The sequence below is a fragment of the Puntigrus tetrazona genome, chromosome 8 (genome assembly GCF_018831695.1).
Source record: "Puntigrus tetrazona isolate hp1 chromosome 8, ASM1883169v1, whole genome shotgun sequence".
In the NCBI taxonomy this organism is placed as follows: Eukaryota; Metazoa; Chordata; class Actinopteri; order Cypriniformes; family Cyprinidae; genus Puntigrus; species Puntigrus tetrazona.
In genome coordinates this window covers 14,509,883-14,529,114 of record NC_056706.1, presented here as the reverse complement: position 1 = coordinate 14,529,114, position 19,232 = coordinate 14,509,883, and the positions used below count along the sequence as shown (strand labels likewise).

Here is a 19,232-nt window from a genome sequence, read left to right as displayed (position 1 = left end):
ACATAATTTCAAATTGGCTTTATGTAGTTATTTTTAAAGTAGCAAAGAACACCGAAACGTGTATCAAAAAAAATAAATAAATAAAAAAAATCAGCACGACTGTAGCATATTAGAAAGATTTCTGAAGGATCATGCACTCCCGGGGGAAAAAAGTCATTGGGACAGTACTATTTTCAAAAGCTATACATATGTCCATTATTTATTCTGAAAGAGTGCATATGGGTATCTTAAAGGTACATATTTTTTTACCATAATTTTATACAGTTTGCCTCAGTGACAGCTTTCATACCTTTTTGACACTGAAGATTGGGGCAATGGAGCTAAAACTTAAGCTTTGCCATTACATGAAAAAAAATGCAAAATATATATATTACAATAAGAAAGTTAGTTATTTTAAATTGTAATCATATTTTACAGCATTACACTTTTGCTGTACTGATGAAGTAAACATGGCATTGATGAGCTAAGAAAAAAATTAAAAGCTTACATGTTATGTTTTGCTTTAGTCATAATTATATTGTTAAATCCATTAATTTTTCCATACTTTAATAAATTCTCTGAAATGACCGAAGATGGACATGTACAACATGTATGAGTCTGATCTCACTGATTTTATTATAATAACAAGAAGCCAGGACACACAAAAGATAAAGTTTATTTATGCATTTTTTAGGATACAAAACTAAAATACAGCTAAGGCCATTGCATTTATTTAGCTTAATTCTTCCTTCCATCAAAATAATATTTAAAAGGGAGCATTTGTTTTCATCTTGGAGACATTGCAATTTATTCACGGTTTATAAGGGACTTCTTAAAACAGCAGAATTTTTAAAAATCCTTGCAAATATCTTAAACACTGGCTCAAAGAAATGTATTGTTAATATCAGAAGTGTTATATAACAATATAAATAATAATAATAATAATAAACTTAGAGGCATGTTTTTTTTTGTTTTTTTTTTATGAAACAATGGAATGCACATAATCCATCTGACATTAAACAAACTGATTCATGCAGGATTGTAAAATAAAAGATAAAAAAGTACTAAGCATTATTTAAGCTGAGCTGCTAGCCAAAAGTGAAAACTTTCCTATAACTCATTTCATACTTCGATACACAAAGTTCACTTGCAGAACATTTCAGAAAGTGATCAGAAAATTGCAAACCGGTGATAGCGATTACAAGACTGTATGCAGGAATTACAGCGCAACTGTTTTCAGGAAATGTTTATGATTGTTATTTTAGTGGTACATTCTTTGTAACAGCTAGATTGTAAACAAAAGCACACAAGTTACCAAAGTCACAAGGTTTAGGATTTAGGCCTCATGCATTTGAATCAAAAACACCAAGTGTCGGTATCTAACCCCATTCTCATTGAATTAAACACACTAAAGAAGCGTTAGTCTGAACATGAAGAAAACACTTTGCTCCCTTTGGATTTTTTAGTGGTTTGCATGAGTTTATACATGTGCAAAAGAAATGAAAACCATTACAGGAGCCCTTATAAAGACAAATAAAGAAAAAAAACAAGAGAGGAGAGGAGAGGAGAGGAGAGGAGAGGAGAGGAGAGAACTGATAAAAGAGCAGCAAAATAAAAGCTTGGCACTTTCTTTGTGGTGTTGAGTGAAAGGAACAAATAAAAAAGAATCAGATGAGTGAGGAAAGTGATTTTAGCCTGTGGTGTGCAGTGCTGGGTTGGTCTCAGGTGATCACGTTGGGCCCTCTGCGTCCAGTTCTTTCGTGGATGTTGGAGATTTTCAGAGCGATGGCGATGAGAGGACCCAGCACAACCTACAATGATCAAAAGAAAGAGTGAGTGAAAGAGGTTTCAATAGTATAGCCACAAGAAGTGAAACATGTGCATATTAACATAACTTCATCAAAAAAATAACCATTTTCTTATAAAGTTTTTTTTTTTTTGCCTTGACAAGATATTTATTAACAGAATAATTAATGTATTTTTTTTTTTTAATAAAAGTATAAGCTCCACATTTCTGTTTTTAAATCTAACAAAACAGGGCCCTATTCACATCTATTGTAAGTGTCTATAACCTAATTTTTTTATTATTATTATTTTCTTTTTTTAGAAATTGAGGGATGAATTAAACCATTTTTATCCCATTAACACTGTCAGTTGAGCTAAACTTGTACTGAACCTGAAGCATTATTCTTTTCACGATCTTTAGAACAACAGTTGGCCGTGGCTTTACGTCTTTGTTTGACCGAACTGATGTGATTCAGAAGCTGGTAACAAGGCACGAGCAAATATGAATGATAACAATAATGAATTCATTTCTTCACATACAATAGATGACAGACTGTATACAAGCAAAACGCAAAGTAACTCGTGAATAACTCATAGGTGGTTGTCTATATATATGTGTACATATACATGGAAGGTAACTCTTACACTTACTAAGAAGTGTGTTTTTGTTATTATCGGATAACTAAATAGCTAACTAAGCTCTCTAAGATCTAACTTGGAATCTCAGGAATCACAACAATTCCAGCTTGCTAATCCAATATGGCCATAAAGAGAAACAGTAGTAATATATTGTTTATAATATATCATCTCAGTGGTGCACACAGTACTATCCAAATTCTGTTGACAGGTATTGCTAACAATGGACACATCCATCTTGGACTTTTGTACTGGAACACAGTCAGCTTGGGTATGGTGTCATTAGCAGCTCCGTCATACCACTTGTGAGGTAAATTTATTCAAATAGCTGAAGTGAAGTGTCCACCTGAGTCTCTCTGTTGTGTCTCTCTGGGTCTCTCTCGTAGCTCTCGGCATAGATGCGAACTGTAGCCCCGGTTCCAGCACCAGAACCACTGAGCCGGAAAATGAGTCGGGACGAGTCTGTGAAGATGATCCTTAGGCCCTGCAGGACAAGTGCAGAAATAGAAATACAGTTCATTTTAGCGCCAACAGTTCTGATCGAACCTTTAGCTACAAGCCCAAAACATGAACTAGCATGCTATACCACAATATAATTTAAAAAAACATTTGGGATGTGAAGTACATTCCTGTTCATAAACAGCTGTTTTAAAATCTATGCTGGTTTTATGCTTTGGATTTCCCTTGTAAATTCATAAAAGTGTCCACTAGATGTCAGTGAAACTCTTTTCTGAACCAAACTCTTATCAGAAAACCGGTCAGCAGTCCAGGGGATGTTAATATTAGGTTTATGAATATATATATATATATATATATATATATATATATATATATATATATATATATATATATATATATATATATATATATATATATAAATGATGCATTTTTATATTGTATTTATTATATACATTTTGCATATTTATTGGGCCTATATAATTACACTATTCACTATTCAAAATGAATACATTTTAATTAGAATTTTATAGATTTGTTGATGTCTAATTAAATAATATCTGGGTCCCAAATGAAAACCAGAACCACTGTTATAGTAATATTTGTGAGTCTGCGTGTGTCATGGTCTCCGACAGCTGAGTGGCTCTTCGGTGGGCCCCTGCAGACACACAGACAGGAGGACGGGGACAGCTGACACAATCCGGCACTGGGAGGAATGTCTGTTGTAATAATACACACTCAGCTGTGGAGACGCCGGCCGGATGACTGAAGTGACTGTCACGGTCGGTGGGAGATCACTGACTGAGCGGCAGGCCGTGACCCCGTGTCACCAGCGGGGATCACACCGAATCATGAGGCTCGTAAAAAAATATTGTGAAATAATATTGCAAAAGAGATGCTTTCTATTTGAATATATTTTAAAATGTAATTTATTCCTGTGATGGAAACGCTGAAACTTCAGCATCATTATTTAGTTATAGAGTTTTAACATTTATTATCAATTATCAATATTTTTGTCTAAACCCCAATTGTTAATTTTTAATGAACGGAAAGTACAAAAAAATAAAAAGCATTTTTATTTTTTTAATAAATGAATAAAAATATATTAATTTAAAATGAAATAAATATATTCTGTCAACAGTTTAATTTGTCTTTGCTGAATAAAAATATTAAAAACCCTGACCCCACAACTTTTAAATGGTAATGACTGGCACTCTAAGATATAAATGAGATGAGAAGTAGTTGAGGTGTCGAAATGCAAAAGGTAAAGTGTCGGGCTAATTTCAAGAGGTCAAGGTTTGGCTGGTTAGCAGGCATCTAGTAACCCCCTGCTGGTGGATGCCATAACTACATCATTTTTGTCTTTGGAGAGATTGTTCTGGAGAGAGAGAAGGTGGTTTCCACAAATTCCAGGTCAAAACAAAGTGAGTCAGCTGGGTAAACTTCAAACACAAGGCTACGCAAGTGTGTGTGTGTGTGACATACACAAGGGCTCTGCATCTTGGTACAGCAAATCCAGGCCAGATAAAGATAAAGCATCTACTGAAACATCCTTCTCCCGTTACTACCAAGCACATGTGCATCTCTATGCTTTAACACATCCTCCAAAAAAGGAGTGAGCGAGAGAAAGGGCAGCTGAATGAAAATTTCAACAGAGTCTCGGCACGTGTATATTGTTCATTTCAGCCATGCCGTATATACCGTACACACACAAGCAACTAAGTGTGAATGCAGATGCCCAAACAAGGAATCCGTGTCCACTGGGTGGTCCGTGCGCACAACAGGACGCATGCCGTACTAAATAGCGTATAATTGCTGAGCATAAAACCTTAATGCTCAACAACCCCCTGGCAGCTCTTTATACGAGCGACTAAGCTGCAAAATCTCTGACATTTCCCCATTATCTCAGATGAATAAGGTGCACCAGGGACCATTGCGCACATTTGTTTTCATCTCCAAATCACAAGTATTTACATGGTTCATTTCAAATTAATTAAGCACACATGTTGCAAGGATTCATTTTCTTTTGTTCGGGCAGTTTAAAGCATGATCATGTTCGTAGTTTGGCTCTGGTCACCATAATACAATACAATATAATTTTTTACACCAAGATGACCTTGGCCATCATTAAACTCTTACTTTAAGTTCATCTAAAAAACAATAATTTAATATAATGTTGCCTAAATTCACTTGAATCATCTAAAAAAGTAGATCCCCCCCAGTCACGTAAATGTTGCTTTTTTTAAACTTTCTATTCGTCAAATAATCCTTTTCACAAAAATATTAAGGCGTTTTCAACATTGCTAGCAGTAAGAAATGTTTCTTGAGTAGCAAAATATTATATTAGTATGATTTCAGAAGGATCACGTGACACTGAAGACTGGAGTTATGAAAATTCAGCTCTACCATGACGGTAATAAATAATATTTAAAAATAGTACTTTAGTTTAGTATAATTTGATAATTTTTTACTGTATTTTTGATCAAATCAATGTAGCCTTAATTGTTGAGCAAAACATCAATAAAATATTACCAACACATGCTAAACTACGCGTGTTCGACCTGAACTGTAAATTTTTTTTTTTGCTGTTGTGAAGCAACATAAAATAAAGAAGAATTTTTTGACTCCTGTTTGGATGTTTATGCATGGACATTAATTTAGCAGAAAGCCTGCTCTGGTGTGACTGCAGTTTGACAGGTCATCTCTCACGATCTCTCCAAGCGTGAACTGACCTGTTTCCTGGACACACTGCCGTCCACTGGGTCAATGTACTCAAAATTATCAGCCTTCTCCACGCTGTAGATGTTACTGCCCACAGAAAACTTCTGAGTGGTAAAAGCTTTATCAGCGATAACAGCTTCCAGATCTCTCATGAGGTAATACGCTGCCCTGCCGTCCACCCCTTCATAGTCAAACCTGTCAGATATAAAATAAACACTACATTAGATCAATGTAAGTGAAAGATTACAAACATGACCTAATTGCACCTACACTAATAAATCACAGTTTTGTGACAATTTGGAGAGCTCCCAGGATTTTCACATGACATCTACGAGTGGAGCTAAATATGGTGAACGTGGGAAACATGTATGGGAAAGCCAAAAACCATTCAGGCAACACATTAAAGAGATTCTGTCTACTCTACTCTGTCTCATAGGAAAAGTCCTTCAGAGGGTGGGTGCTGCACGTTTACACATAGAAATATCCTGAATTGTCCCAAGAGATACTGAGATTGACGATAGAAACAAAGCTTGGGAAGAAACCATTGCTTGGGAAGATGCTGTCTTGGGTTTAGCTCACCTGCAGAAGTAGTTGCGTCCCATTTTGGCCCAGTGGTCTCTCACTATTTCTTCCACCCCCTGCTTACGCACTGCCAGGATGGACAACCATACCAGAACTGACCACAGGCCGTCTTTATCTCGGATGTGGTCTGAACCTAAAAGAGAGAGCCATATTTTGATGTACTACTGAACAAAGGTTTAGGGATGCTAAGATTTTTTACGTCCAACCAAAGGTACATTTATTTGATCAAAAGCGCAAATAGAAATTGTGAAATATAATTACATTTGTAAGTACAACAGCATTTATTGGGAATAAAAACCTTATGTATCATTATAAAAGTTTTTATCGCCATTTCTAAACAACTTAATGCATCACAATTTAAAATAAACCTTACTAACCCCAAACCTCTGAGCATGCTTTTAAGCAATTTAAATAATAAAAGTCCTGAACACAACCTAAAAAGTCCAGATGATTCATGTGAAACTGCTCTAAATCGGAAGACGATAATGACGAAAGCCCTCACTCCCCCGGTCAGCTCTTCATCTGCATGATTTATGCTCCACATCTTCTCTGTGACTTTTGTTCTTTGATCTGGTTTATTTCATGTAATCATATGTCAGAAAAAAAGTGTATCCGACAGCTGCTCTCTGTGTGTGACTAATGCAGGAGTATTCAAAAATGCTCAGGCCTACCGCATATCACAACCGCCGCCAAAGACTGTTGTGAGCCAACATAATGTTGTTGTATAATTGGTTTTGACCCCTAAAATCAATAAAACACAATAAAGTTCACTTCAAAAGCAGATTTTAACATCTATCAGCTAGTCAGGCTGTTATCTGCTAACTTTCCCTCAGCCTACAAAACAATAAGTATGACGCAGAAGCAATCTGGTTCACAGCCAAAAGGGAAACTTGCTTAATGCCAGTATTCCATAAGCGCACTTAGTTTGTATCAGATACCAACGCCAACAGATAAAACGTACGACGAATGCGTATGTATGCAGTTGAGAAAGTTCTGTGCAAAATTCGACTGACAGGAAGGGAAAAAGAAAAGTGACCCATGACAGCACAGTAATCCTGAGGCAAAGTCAGAACACAGTGAATAACGAGCAGACTGCTCTTTTGACACCTACAGACAATGCCTCGTGTCTCACTCAAGGTCTTAGTGATGGTGTAAAACCCAGAGGCTTTACAGATCGACCCTGCTGCCTCAGAGCCAAGCGTCTGTCTGCCCAGCAACATCATTCAGCGCCAGTTGCTTATTCCACGTTCAGCTGCCAACCAAAACACAACCATTCAATACCAGGCAGGGCCTCACCTTCACATACGGGAGTTTCTGCAACTATACACTCTCAGGAAAAAAGGTACAAAGCACTCACTGGGTTCTGAGATAATAATGAAAAATCTGCACATAAAGGTTATTAGAAAATTAGCAAATATATAAGCTTGAAGTTTCAGTTCAACTCCTGAGGCATAAAAGGCATGTTGTTAAAGAAACATCCATTAAAGGCCTAAATAAAAAAATTAAAAAACACAAAAGTTCACTTTATTTAACAAAATCCAACAAATCCAACCCTAAACCTACCCGACAGTATGCAAAACTGATATAATATCTCAAAAATATCTTAATTTGTGTTCTAAAGAAGAGCGGAAGTCAATTTGGGTTAACTATCCTTTAAAGGGGCTAGTTTTTTCCAAAATGAAAACCAGACCATGTTTTATTCACTCTAAAGGCATCGTATGTGTATTTGTAGAAAAGGCAGAGGAGTAGTCTCACTTTCTTAGTATTTCAGATGATTCACTATGCTTTTATAGCAGAACACTGATAAAGAGCAAACATTTGGTTGCGCTCAGAAGGCATGTACTAATAAAGAACTACATCTGAAAATGTCAATAAGATAAAAGGTCATAATGATTTTTTAAAGGGATAGTTCACCCAAAAATCATCGACCTCATGTCGTTACAAAGCGGCAAGTTCATCTTCGGAACACAAATGAAGATATTTTAAATAAAATACAAGATCTTTCTAACAGTAACACAACTAGGCCATGTGACATCAGTGGTCCAAGTGTAATGTTATGCTACAAGAATATGTGAACGCGTGTCAAAATCTGACACGGAAGAGAAGAAAATGTTCAATATGGTTGTTATTTTAGTTTTCTTAGCACACAAAAAGTGTTCTCATAGCTTCATAAAATTACAGTTGAACCACTGATGTTACATGGACTATTTTAACAATGTCTATTTTAACAACTTTCTTTCTGGGCCTTAAAAGTGGTAGTTGTGTTGCTGTCTATGCAGGGTCAGAGAGGTCTCGGATTTCATCAAAAATATCTTAATTTGCGTTCCAACGTTATACAAAGGTTTACGGGTTTGGAACGACAAGAGGATAAGTAATTAACAACAGAATTTTCATTTTTTTGGTTGAACTATCCCTTTAAGAATGCTAACGTCATAATAACATCCCTTGGGTTTGGCTCAAAGTACGGAAAATATTGTAAATAAAGTACATTTTGACAGAAGATTTATGAACTGCAAATGCTCAAGTAAGGCTTTTATATGCTTTTATAGGACTCTGATGGCACCCACCTGTTCCAAAGCTCTCCTCTCCACAGAAAGAACATCTCCCAGAATCCATCAGGTTGCCAAAGAATCTCCAGCCTGTGGGAGTTTCATAAAGCGCCACCTTCATAGCCTTAGCAACCCTGTAAACAAAGGAAGCATGAGTATTCCAGTCCAGTCCTACTTAGTTTATTTAGATGAGATCAAATCCGAAATGAAAAACATCATCCCATTGGCTAACAGCAACACCCATTATAATAGATTATGAGTATCTGTAAAATAGTGTAACTTGCTGCAACGTAAAACAGCGGTTAAATAGCAAAAATGTTCTATTAATAATTTTAGTAGCAATTTACATTTGATTTTTAATATAATATAATGTAATATATTGCAATAAAACTAGATTTTCCCTACAGCACAAATCCAAGCTGCCAAATGTTTTCAGTGTGTTTAGGAGTGTTAGCAGGACTTGAGCTCTGGACCATGTCAACTACAGAAGCCTAGGCAATGCCTCTGCATAAAAAGATGTTTTGTGAACACAAATCCATTTTCAGACCCCTTTTCATCTTTCATTTGTAAGTCAGAAAAGGACTGAGGGAAAATGAGAAATCGCAGACAGCTGTTACTAATCCACGTTTATATTTAAGACTATATGGTCAACAGCGACAAATGTCACACTGTGAAAGAATACAGATGTTGATACAGACGATCATTTCATGTACTTTAGTCAAAGAAATTACCATTTAACCTTTCTAAACACTCATCGGTAGCACATTTAGCATCTGTCCTTTTGACTGATTCATAAATTAAACTGCATATTTTGTCTTCTCAATTCAGTGTCTTTATAAGGCAAAACGCAGAAAGAAAAACCATGCTGACATTTTGGCTGACATTTATTTTGAGGTTCAGCCATGTGCCTGGAGGAGCAAACAGCACTTTAATCATCGGTGTGTAGTCTACACCTGTTTAACTTCCTTATACTGTCAAACACCTGCGAGCTGTCACTGAAACAGGCCTGCTTCTGGACAAATACTGCCATACAACATTACTGTCAAGACAAAGGTTTTGTATTCGGGGATTGCAATCACTCATGGCCATGAAAATGAAAGATATCCAGTGTCAAAACGAAAGAAATCGAGAAAACAAGAGGAGGAACGCAATTACAAGTCTCCTCCTCTGTTTGTTGATCTTGGACAGTTGGCTAAATTCATAACTATTTTCAGACGCTGCAGTCTGGCATTATGGGTAATGAGTTGCTGAGATCCCATCAGATGAAGGGATAGATGAGAGGGAACCGATGTAAATGAGAAGAGTAAGGATGCAGCTGTTTACTCATGGGTGGAATTACTAAATATGGGAAAACAAGTGTTATTGACTCGAGGGACAAGGAGCAGAATGGAAAGCCTGGCACACGGACAACAAACAAATCTTTGACCCCTTGACTTGTTTCAATGATTTATTCTCATATTTGCGGCCAACACAAGCAGCACTATCTCTAATCCAGCATCTGAAATATTTTGCATGCATATGTGTTCGTGTGGGTGTGACTCGATTTTAACAAACAATTCTGTCTAGAAAAGACGTTCCAAAGCATTTGGAAAATAATGTGTTCAGCTGGGTTTTAAAGTCGGCAGCTGTTCCTAACCTCAATCTGGCAATAAACCCAATTATCGACTGGCAGAATGTTAGCATGAGCTGACAGGCAGTCTCATTAAGCTGGTAACTCAGTTGTACTTAAATGATTTCCATTTACATTCCTTGATCTAAGGTATAATAAAATATTTGTGAAAGTGAACCTCTGAATACCAACAGTGCTTGAAATTGATTCATTGCAATATAAACAAATAGTTTAAGGACTTAGGTACCTTATAAAGTCTAATCTGGTGAGTGGCATAACACACAGACGAGAACCAAAATTAAGAGTTCAACAACAAATACTGAAAGACCCCTTAAAATACAAATAATCAAGATTCATATTATTTCATGTCATCACTGGCATCACCAAATATTCAATGACTAAAGCCCCAATCAAACCAACTATGATAACTATAAAAATATTAGTGTCCACCCAAGCTAACGATATTTTTTCAAACTGTATTTTTATTGCTATATTTACAGTTATCATCATTAAAAACAGGCCTTTACTGTATACAGTAAACTACATTAAACATCTGCACGAAAAAAAACAGCAGATGGGCTGAATTGAATTGTTGCATATTTTGATCAATTTGATCAATTTTAATGATTTTTTGTGTTGTTAAATAAATCAATCCAGTGATTCACTGACTTATGAAAATAGCTGCTTACATAATTCCTAGGAAGTAAAAATTCCTGAATGAATCAGTGTTGTGGAACAGTTCAGTTCAGTTAATGATGAATTACTTATAAAGACAGTGGCTTATTTGATTCCATAATAAATTTCTTTTTAACAAAAGAGTTCACTGAATGATTCAACGACTCTCTTGAAAATAGTCACTTACTATGCTGCAGAATGAATAAGAGTCATTGAAGGAATCAGTTCAGTAAACAAATAACTGATAACCTACCTATTGTTTCATCAATATAACCTGCAAAAAGAGTCACTTAAAAATGCCACCGATGCACAAAAAGTCCCAGGATGTAATATCAAGATGCTTGTAATTTCAAGGAAAACAATCATTAGAAGAGTTTAAAATATGATTACAGCAAACACACTAGGACTGCAGTTACAGTTAGACTGGATTGTCCTGTGTATAATTTTCCCATATTTCATCGGTTCACTCTCAGTACATGGTCACATTAGCAGCCCACATTCTCTCTTCCCCTTCCCATGTGTAGGGAGCACAGCAGATGTTTCCTTTCCATTCCTAAATACATTCATACACACATACAGTACAAAGACACAGAGCTGCTTCACTAAACACAGCTCAAGAAACACACACCAGACCTACAGCGCAAACATGCTCTAGTAGATTATCTCCACTGCCTCTTAACAAACACACACTCCTGAGAGGTCCCCAGTATAAACACAGTCACAGCCTAGAGCTAGCTCGTCGCCTAAAAAGGTTTACAGCAGCAGAGACGCCTCGCTCCAACAACTCACACCCCAAGAGACATTCATGCCTCAGAAAAACAGATCAGATTAGTTGGACAGAATGACAAAGATTCATGAAGAGAGACAAAATCTGACATTTAAAGACTACAAGTATGTATGTGTTGATTATGGTTGATTTCAACAGCTAATAAAACAAGATCAGTTCTTTTTTTGACTTGACACTCTTTTTTGTGGTTTAATTACAGTTTATGGTGTGATTGATTCAAATGTATGCTTAACAGCTGTGCAGATGATATTTCTATTATTTATAATAATTAATACACTGTCATAAGAAACTCTCAAAAAGCAATAAATTCATAAACACCTTAGCTGGGGAACGGGTGATGGCATACATGGAAAAACAGTGCTGATCAGTGTTTCTGCAATGGCTTCCCAATTGAAAAAGTTTGATGCTACATTTGAAACTTTTCTTATTAAATTTTGTTTTGATTGAGTCAAAGTTTGGGAGCAATCCATTATTGGTCGGAAGTCTTTTTTTGATACACAAACTTACAAAATTCGCCAAATTAAATTTTCGTAAATTAACAAATGCTGCCATTTCCATGCTGCCACCTTCACATGTGTACAAATGGAAGTAAACGGCACAAGAAGTCTAATGTGACCTCACCTTTAGCCTGGAAGGCAACGGCTCAGATTTGAAGGGTTACTTCAATGTAAGGGTGAATGTGAAAAAGGAAAAATCTAGAACTGTTTCTAGGCTGGGAGGACCCAAACTTACTTAACTATTACTTACAGAATGGAAAACATGACACTGTGCGTCGCTATGGCTATACTTCATAAAGTATAACTTCAGGCCAAACGCAGAGTCGACTTATCTTTCTTTATCTTAGCCACACCAGTAGTTAAATTCTCATTGACACTGTGTTTCTGACATTGAATAAACCTTGAAAAGCCTCTAGGAAGTGAAAAATGAGTCACAGAACAAAAACAATATAGATGGAGGAAATCAGGCTTAATTCTGGTGTTATGACACAATAAGCACTTTCTGCCTCTTTTTAATGAATGATTAGGATAACATCACTTCTTGGTTGGACGCCAGCATTGTAGGGACTGTGCACTCACTATCCTTACAATGCCTTACAAACCTGCGTGACTTTCTTTCAACTGTGAAACACAAAATAATCAATTGTGAGAAATGTCTCAATAATTCATTTGTACACACAATGGAAGTCAATGCTAACTGAAACATCTGGTTACCAACAATCGTCAAAATATCTTCTTTTGTATTCTAAAGAAAAAGTTACAGATATGGAACACGAGAGTAAATGATTACAGATTTTTTGTTTAATTATCCCTTTAATGAGGACATTTCATATTCAGTAGGATCACTTTTTGTAGGCAATAGACAAGTGTACCAGTGATCGCCTCATTTAAGTGTATAACAGTGTGAATCATTTTACTAAGTTATCGTTTTCAAACTGATTTTGAAAGCTGAAGTGTATTGGCAAATCTCTGACAGAACTTTGCTGGCTGATCTGAAACTGCACTGTATTGTATTCAAACAGGTTAACATCACTATTTATTTCTCATTGCACAAGATCCTGTCTCAAAGCATGATGCACCCTGAAAGTTATTTTTAGTGGGGTGAATGGTGTCTGCAGGAGCGCAGGGTTGAGCTAACACTGTTATTCTTAGGGAGTGAGTCTCTATGCTGTAACCTCTGGCCCTATCGCTAATGCTTTTACCGCTCAGTGTCTTGCACCGCACAGAACGAGAAGAGGAAAACTAATTGTGAGAGGCTGGAAAGATCCTGATAGACGATGTCCTCCCTGATCATCAGCTGGCTTTTATTTAAACAGCTCTGAACTCCTACAGCATGGTATGGGAAAATATCACTGACTTTCAATGTGAAAGTCGAAAAAAGCCTTTGACTACACGCCACGCGAAAGCATTTTTCAAATAGAACTACCAAGTGTCTGCGGCAATGGACTGAGCGAATGTGCAAGCAAATAAGCTGTAATTATAATTCATGTACATAATTCATATTCATGAATTTAAAGTTAGCAGTGCTGAACATGTGGTACTTCTGTGGGAGGTTATTAGTACTTGTTAAAGTCTGCAGCACATCTGAGAAAAATGGCATGGTACACACTATCAAATTAAAAAAAAGGTACAAAATTGTCACTGGGGCAGTATACACTAAGGTACAAAAGCTTAGTACCTTTTTTATCCCTATACTTCAAAAGTATCAATATTACAGGTATCCTATCAAAAAATATAACAACAACATTTTTTATAATTGTTCTTTAGATAAAAAATAGGTTTATTTTCAGAGATCAGCAAGTATTACTTACCTGTCAATGGCTGTGCTGGTTGGCATACTGCGGGCAAAACCTCTGATTCCTCTCTGACTGAAGTAAGGGATGCAGGAGAGGTTTGCAGCCATCACTGCCAGGGAATCTGACGGGCTCACAAAGAATCCATTCTCACCCATAATCATGTAACGGTCCTAAACAACAGACAAACATAGCCAGGATTATACAACAGTCGGTCCTGCCATTTAATCTGTTAACTGATCTACTACATAAAATCACCAGCTGCTGCATCTTTTGAAAATAACAAAAAATATCATTTTCACAATAACACTACTGTTTAAAGGTTTAGGATCAATAATATTTTTTTTTGGAAAGCAATGAATTCTTTTATTGAGGAAGGATGGATTAAATTACCAAAAGTCACATATTAAGAAATACAACTGTTTTGAAAAGCAACAGTAAGAAATGTTACTTGAGCAGAAAATTATCATATTAAAATGATTTCTGAAGGATCATGTGACTGCTGAAGATTCAGCTTTTAAAATATAATAAAATAGGAAAAAGTTTTTTAATTGTAATATTATTTTTAGTGCTGTCAAACCCAAAATAAAAGTTTTTCTTTACATATGTGTTTGTACTGTATATATTTATTATGTAGATATTTATAAACAGTATATATTTTGAAAGTATTTACATGTGAATTAATATATTGTATTTGATATTATATCTAAATATATTTATTATATAAACATTTCTATTAAATATATACTTGCATATTCACATAATAAATATACACAACATACACAAATATATTATGTAAACAAAATAAATGTCTTTTATTTTGGATGCGATTAATCGTTTGACAGCACTAATTATTTTAGAATATAGCTTCTTCTTTTTTTTTTTACATAAATGCAGTCTTGGTGAGCAAAATATGTTTTTCTAAAACATAAAAAAATCTTACCTGCCTTAATCTTTTGATTCTTAATGTAATTGTTGTTTTCTTAACAGTATCAGTTTTCTGTTTCTCATTTATTTACAGTATTAAGAAACAGAGGTAAGTACAAAAAATTTATTAAAACTGAATAAAAAAACTGATAAAACGTATAACTAATAATAAAGAAATGGAATCAAAACAACTCTAACAATGAAGCACTGATTCTTATGCTTGCTATCTGAATATTATTCTTATGAAGTTTTTCTCTGAGTTTGTGTAATTTGAAAAGCATTTGTAAATGTTTACGATACAATAAGAGGCAAGCACCCCATCTGCATCAAAAGCAGCCCCAAAGCCAAAATCTCCCCCCTTCATGGAGTCCACCAGAGCTGCAGCGAATGCAGGGTTAGGGTTTGGGTGTTGACCTCCAAAGTCCTCCAGAGGGACACAGTTAACAGCAGAATTAGCTGGAGCCCCGAGCTCATCGCATAAGATTCTTCTGACATATGGTCCCATAACTGAAACAGATGACATAAAGATCTGACTCTACAAACAGATATAAATCTGCGTACAAGCATTCGCAACTGTTTACAGGAGTTTACCTCCATTCATGGCGTCTATTCGGATCTTCAGCTGTTTTAGACCTGTCAGCAAGCTCTTGATGGCACCAAAGTCGAAAATTCCCCTCAGCATGTTTAGATAGATCTCGACTGAATCCACTATCTCAACTGGAAAACAGAGAAAGAAAGAAGTGGGAGATTTTTAAGCTCAGAGCATTATGTTTTTGACAATGAGATTGGAAAATGTTAATAAGCCTCACCTCTGAAGGGTTTAAACTTGTTCTCCAAGTCAAAGTCATGACGGCCAAGACGGGACAGGTCAATGTGGAGGTCAGGGCAGATGGCGTATTCCTCTAGTGTGCGACTTACCTGATGGATCCTCTCCATCACGGTGTCTGGAGATGGTCCTGTAGACAAGAAACAGTGACAGATTCCAATAAAACAATATTAAACAAATATTAATATTTTTTAAAAAGCCCCTTGCGCTTTATATTTGTCATCTATATGATTGTGAACGTGCATGCATACAGCGTGTCCTGTTCTCACCTCCATTAGCGACATTAAATTTGATCCCGAAGTCTCCTCCTGGGCCTCCTGGACTGTGGCTTGCAGTGAGGATGATTCCACCAATGGCTTTTATCTTCCTGATGATGCAGGAGACCGCTGGAGTCGAAAGGATCCCGTTGTGTCCGATCACGAGACGTCCAATCTGAAATAAAGGTTTTGTTTTATTGGCGTGACGTTAACGCAGAGTTCAGAGCTGCTTTGGACCTGCGCTTTACAAACAAAAACACGAAAAGCCTTCTTTAAAATATTTCGATTTGTGCCCCACAGAAGAAAGTAAGCCATACGGGTTTGAAGTGCACTATGCATAAGATTCCCGAACTAGCCCTTTGCCTCCAGACCTTCACCTGGCATGCGAGGGTTATCATAACATTATATGGCGGGCTTTAAACTTGCAACCTTTAGAGGCGCCGGTCACGGCTACTGCTGCATACCAGATCAACAGCTACATCTGTCTGGAAGCTCATTCCTGTAGGAGGGACAAGCTGACTCGGGGACAAAACTAAACAGCAACACACACTAACAAATGAGTCTTGACATACAATCCCATCTGCCATAAATTGCAACCTCCTTTGTCAAGCGTTCAGGTTATCGACAGATACTTTCTTTCTGGCTCACAAGACAGCAGTCCGGACATCTCAGCAACTTAGTGGCTCATTAAGCTTTACAAGATCAGCCACTTTCTATAAATAGTGAGTTATTTGCCGTCTCTCACTCAAGCATTTGAAATGATGATCAAGTGCATTGGCCCTAGGCTTTTTTATATTTCTTTATTTGTTTTGGAGCGTATGCCAATTAAATACCTCACTAGGCTGATGCTTTTACTTGTATCTCTGATGAGTGTAAACTGTATTCCCTGCACTCTTTGAGCAGCTTATCCATATAAGGTTCTGCTTTTGGATACACAGCCTCAGTACATCATGCCTCTGAGAGCTGGAGTTTGTACGGGAGAATGGCACTGATACAAAGTAGGAGATTTAAGGATGGAAGGACGATTTGGCAGCATTTTATAATATGAACGGAATCAAAAGAATTGGAGCGTCAAAAACAATGACTTGGCTTCGTGCTCAGACCGAACCAAACATTGTATCTTCATTAGAGGCGCAATAAAGCACAATAGAAATGTTGATGAACAGTTTTGGCTGGTGGCCATGTGTTCTGGGTTTCCCCATAGCGCATGAACATGAGAGGTCAAAACAAGGGAAGCAGCGGCGCTCCAGGAAGAGTGAGCAGGGGAGGGATGGCACAACAGATAAGACAGGATACATGTGGCCAGGCAAGCTCTGAGATTTAGCTCTTCAACTTTCTCTCGTTACATGCACTTTTTGTGGCAGGTTTTCAGGTTTTCCAACAAAATGCGCGGCCGTTTGGGATAGTAAAATCCAGATACTCTTGAATTAAACAGATATGACCATTTGTACTATAAATCCAATCAATGTCAACAAACTACATCAGATCATGCTAAAAAAATGTGTTTTTCAAAGTCATGTGAAATAATAATAATAATAATAATAACAACAGTAATAATGCAAATAATAAAATAGACTATTAAAAATAACAAGAATGAATAAACCAATGTGTAGGTAGGCAGGTGCATAAATCTTTGATTATAGACCAGAAAATCTATCACATTTCTTAGGAAATTATGAGGGAATAAAAACATAAGTAAATAAAAAAATAAATAAATAGTGCATTTTCAGATTAGAAAGTATATAACATTTGTTAGTAAGTAAATAATTACATTGATTAATCTAATTAGTTTATTATATTTTGATTATTTATATCAGAAATTCTAATAAATGTATCAGGAAACACTCTTAGAAATAGAGGTACAAAGGCTGTCACTGGGGTGGTACCTTTTCAAAACGTACATGTTTGTACCTAAAGGGCCCATTTAGGTACCTTAAAGGTACATATCAGTACTTAAAATGTACATTTTTGAACCATATAGGTATTAGCTATTTCAAAAGGCACCGCTCCAGTGACAGCTTTTGCAGCGTTATTTTCTGAAAGTGTTGCATACCTAATAAATTTGTTTGAGATTTTTGTTTTTGAAATATGAATGGTTCAGTCTTACCCCGTTGGCAGCCGCCATCTGAACGATGACTTCGGTTGCAGCGCGGCTGAAGTATCTTCCATCGCTGCCCACCACCATAGTGCATCCCTGACGGTCCCTCAAGTCGATGGAGGACAGCAAACTTTGGATATAGTTTTGCAGATAGTTCTTTTTGCTTTCGAAAACCGCCGTCTTCTTTCGCAGCCCGTTCGACCCTGGTCTCTGGTCATCGAAGGGGGTCGTTTGGATGGTCAAAATGGGTATGGGGTTAGTTTCCATGATTTTCTGGAACGCTTCGGGATGCTACGCACAAATAGTTTGTTGATAGCTGAATGTGGTCGGATAGGGTGTTCAAAATATCGTCGAAAGCGACAGAGGCGGCGTGTTCACGGAGGCAGGGTGCGCCACGGCGCAGCGCGCTTCGGTCCAACCGGATTATTTGAGACGCGTCCCGTTACGCTTCTTTGGAAAACTAGTGTACGACAGCTGTCTTCTCATCGCACCGAACAGTGAAGCAGGGGTACGAAATACAGAATGAATGGGTGCAAAAGGCAAATAAATATCCCAAGTTGAGGTCTCACGCTCACCGACACTCTTCTCCCGAGCTGTCACGCGTAAGTTTGCTCGCCAAAAGGCAGGGAGGGGAGAAAACTCTATATAATGAGCTAACGCGCGGGCCAAAAATAGCCCGTGATGTGGGGGAGCGAATAGTGACAGGGCGCTGCTGTGTAACTGAACGCCTCTGTCCGCGGAGCGCAAAGGTGGACGGCGGCTCTCATCTGACGCACGCCGGATCACACGCAGGAACCCAGCGACTTCCATACAATCAGCCAGCGTTAAACAAGACGAGGAGCAACGGGATGAATGACAAACCGACCTCATTTACAGTGTCAAAACAGAAAAGGCACTAACTACGGGTTTGAGTCGGTTACACAAAATCAAGTTTTCTCTAACAGTGGAATTAAATTCCTGCAGTTGTCTGAATTCTGTTTTAAACAAGTGAACGCAATAAAACCGCACTGATCCAATCAAACAACAATATATGCGGTTAAAAGTAGATTTTAGTC

At 37.1% G+C, this 19,232-nt stretch overlaps 1 protein-coding gene across 1 annotated transcript; it reads right to left on the bottom strand.

The window, feature by feature from the left end:
• Positions 1 to 590: 590 nt before the first annotated feature.
• pgm5 (phosphoglucomutase 5) lies at positions 591 to 18,895 on the bottom strand. The gene is made up of 11 exons (XM_043247526.1): positions 18,187 to 18,895; positions 16,092 to 16,254; positions 15,806 to 15,952; positions 15,588 to 15,713; positions 15,313 to 15,503; positions 14,088 to 14,242; positions 8,727 to 8,842; positions 6,157 to 6,292; positions 5,589 to 5,772; positions 2,747 to 2,884; positions 591 to 1,790 (listed from the first exon to the last, which is right to left on the bottom strand). Exons 1-11 carry the CDS (start codon positions 18,442 to 18,444, stop codon positions 1,701 to 1,703), a joined length of 1,704 nt encoding a protein of 567 aa, XP_043103461.1. The 5' UTR covers positions 18,445 to 18,895; the 3' UTR covers positions 591 to 1,700.
• Positions 18,896 to 19,232: the final 337 nt, after the last annotated feature.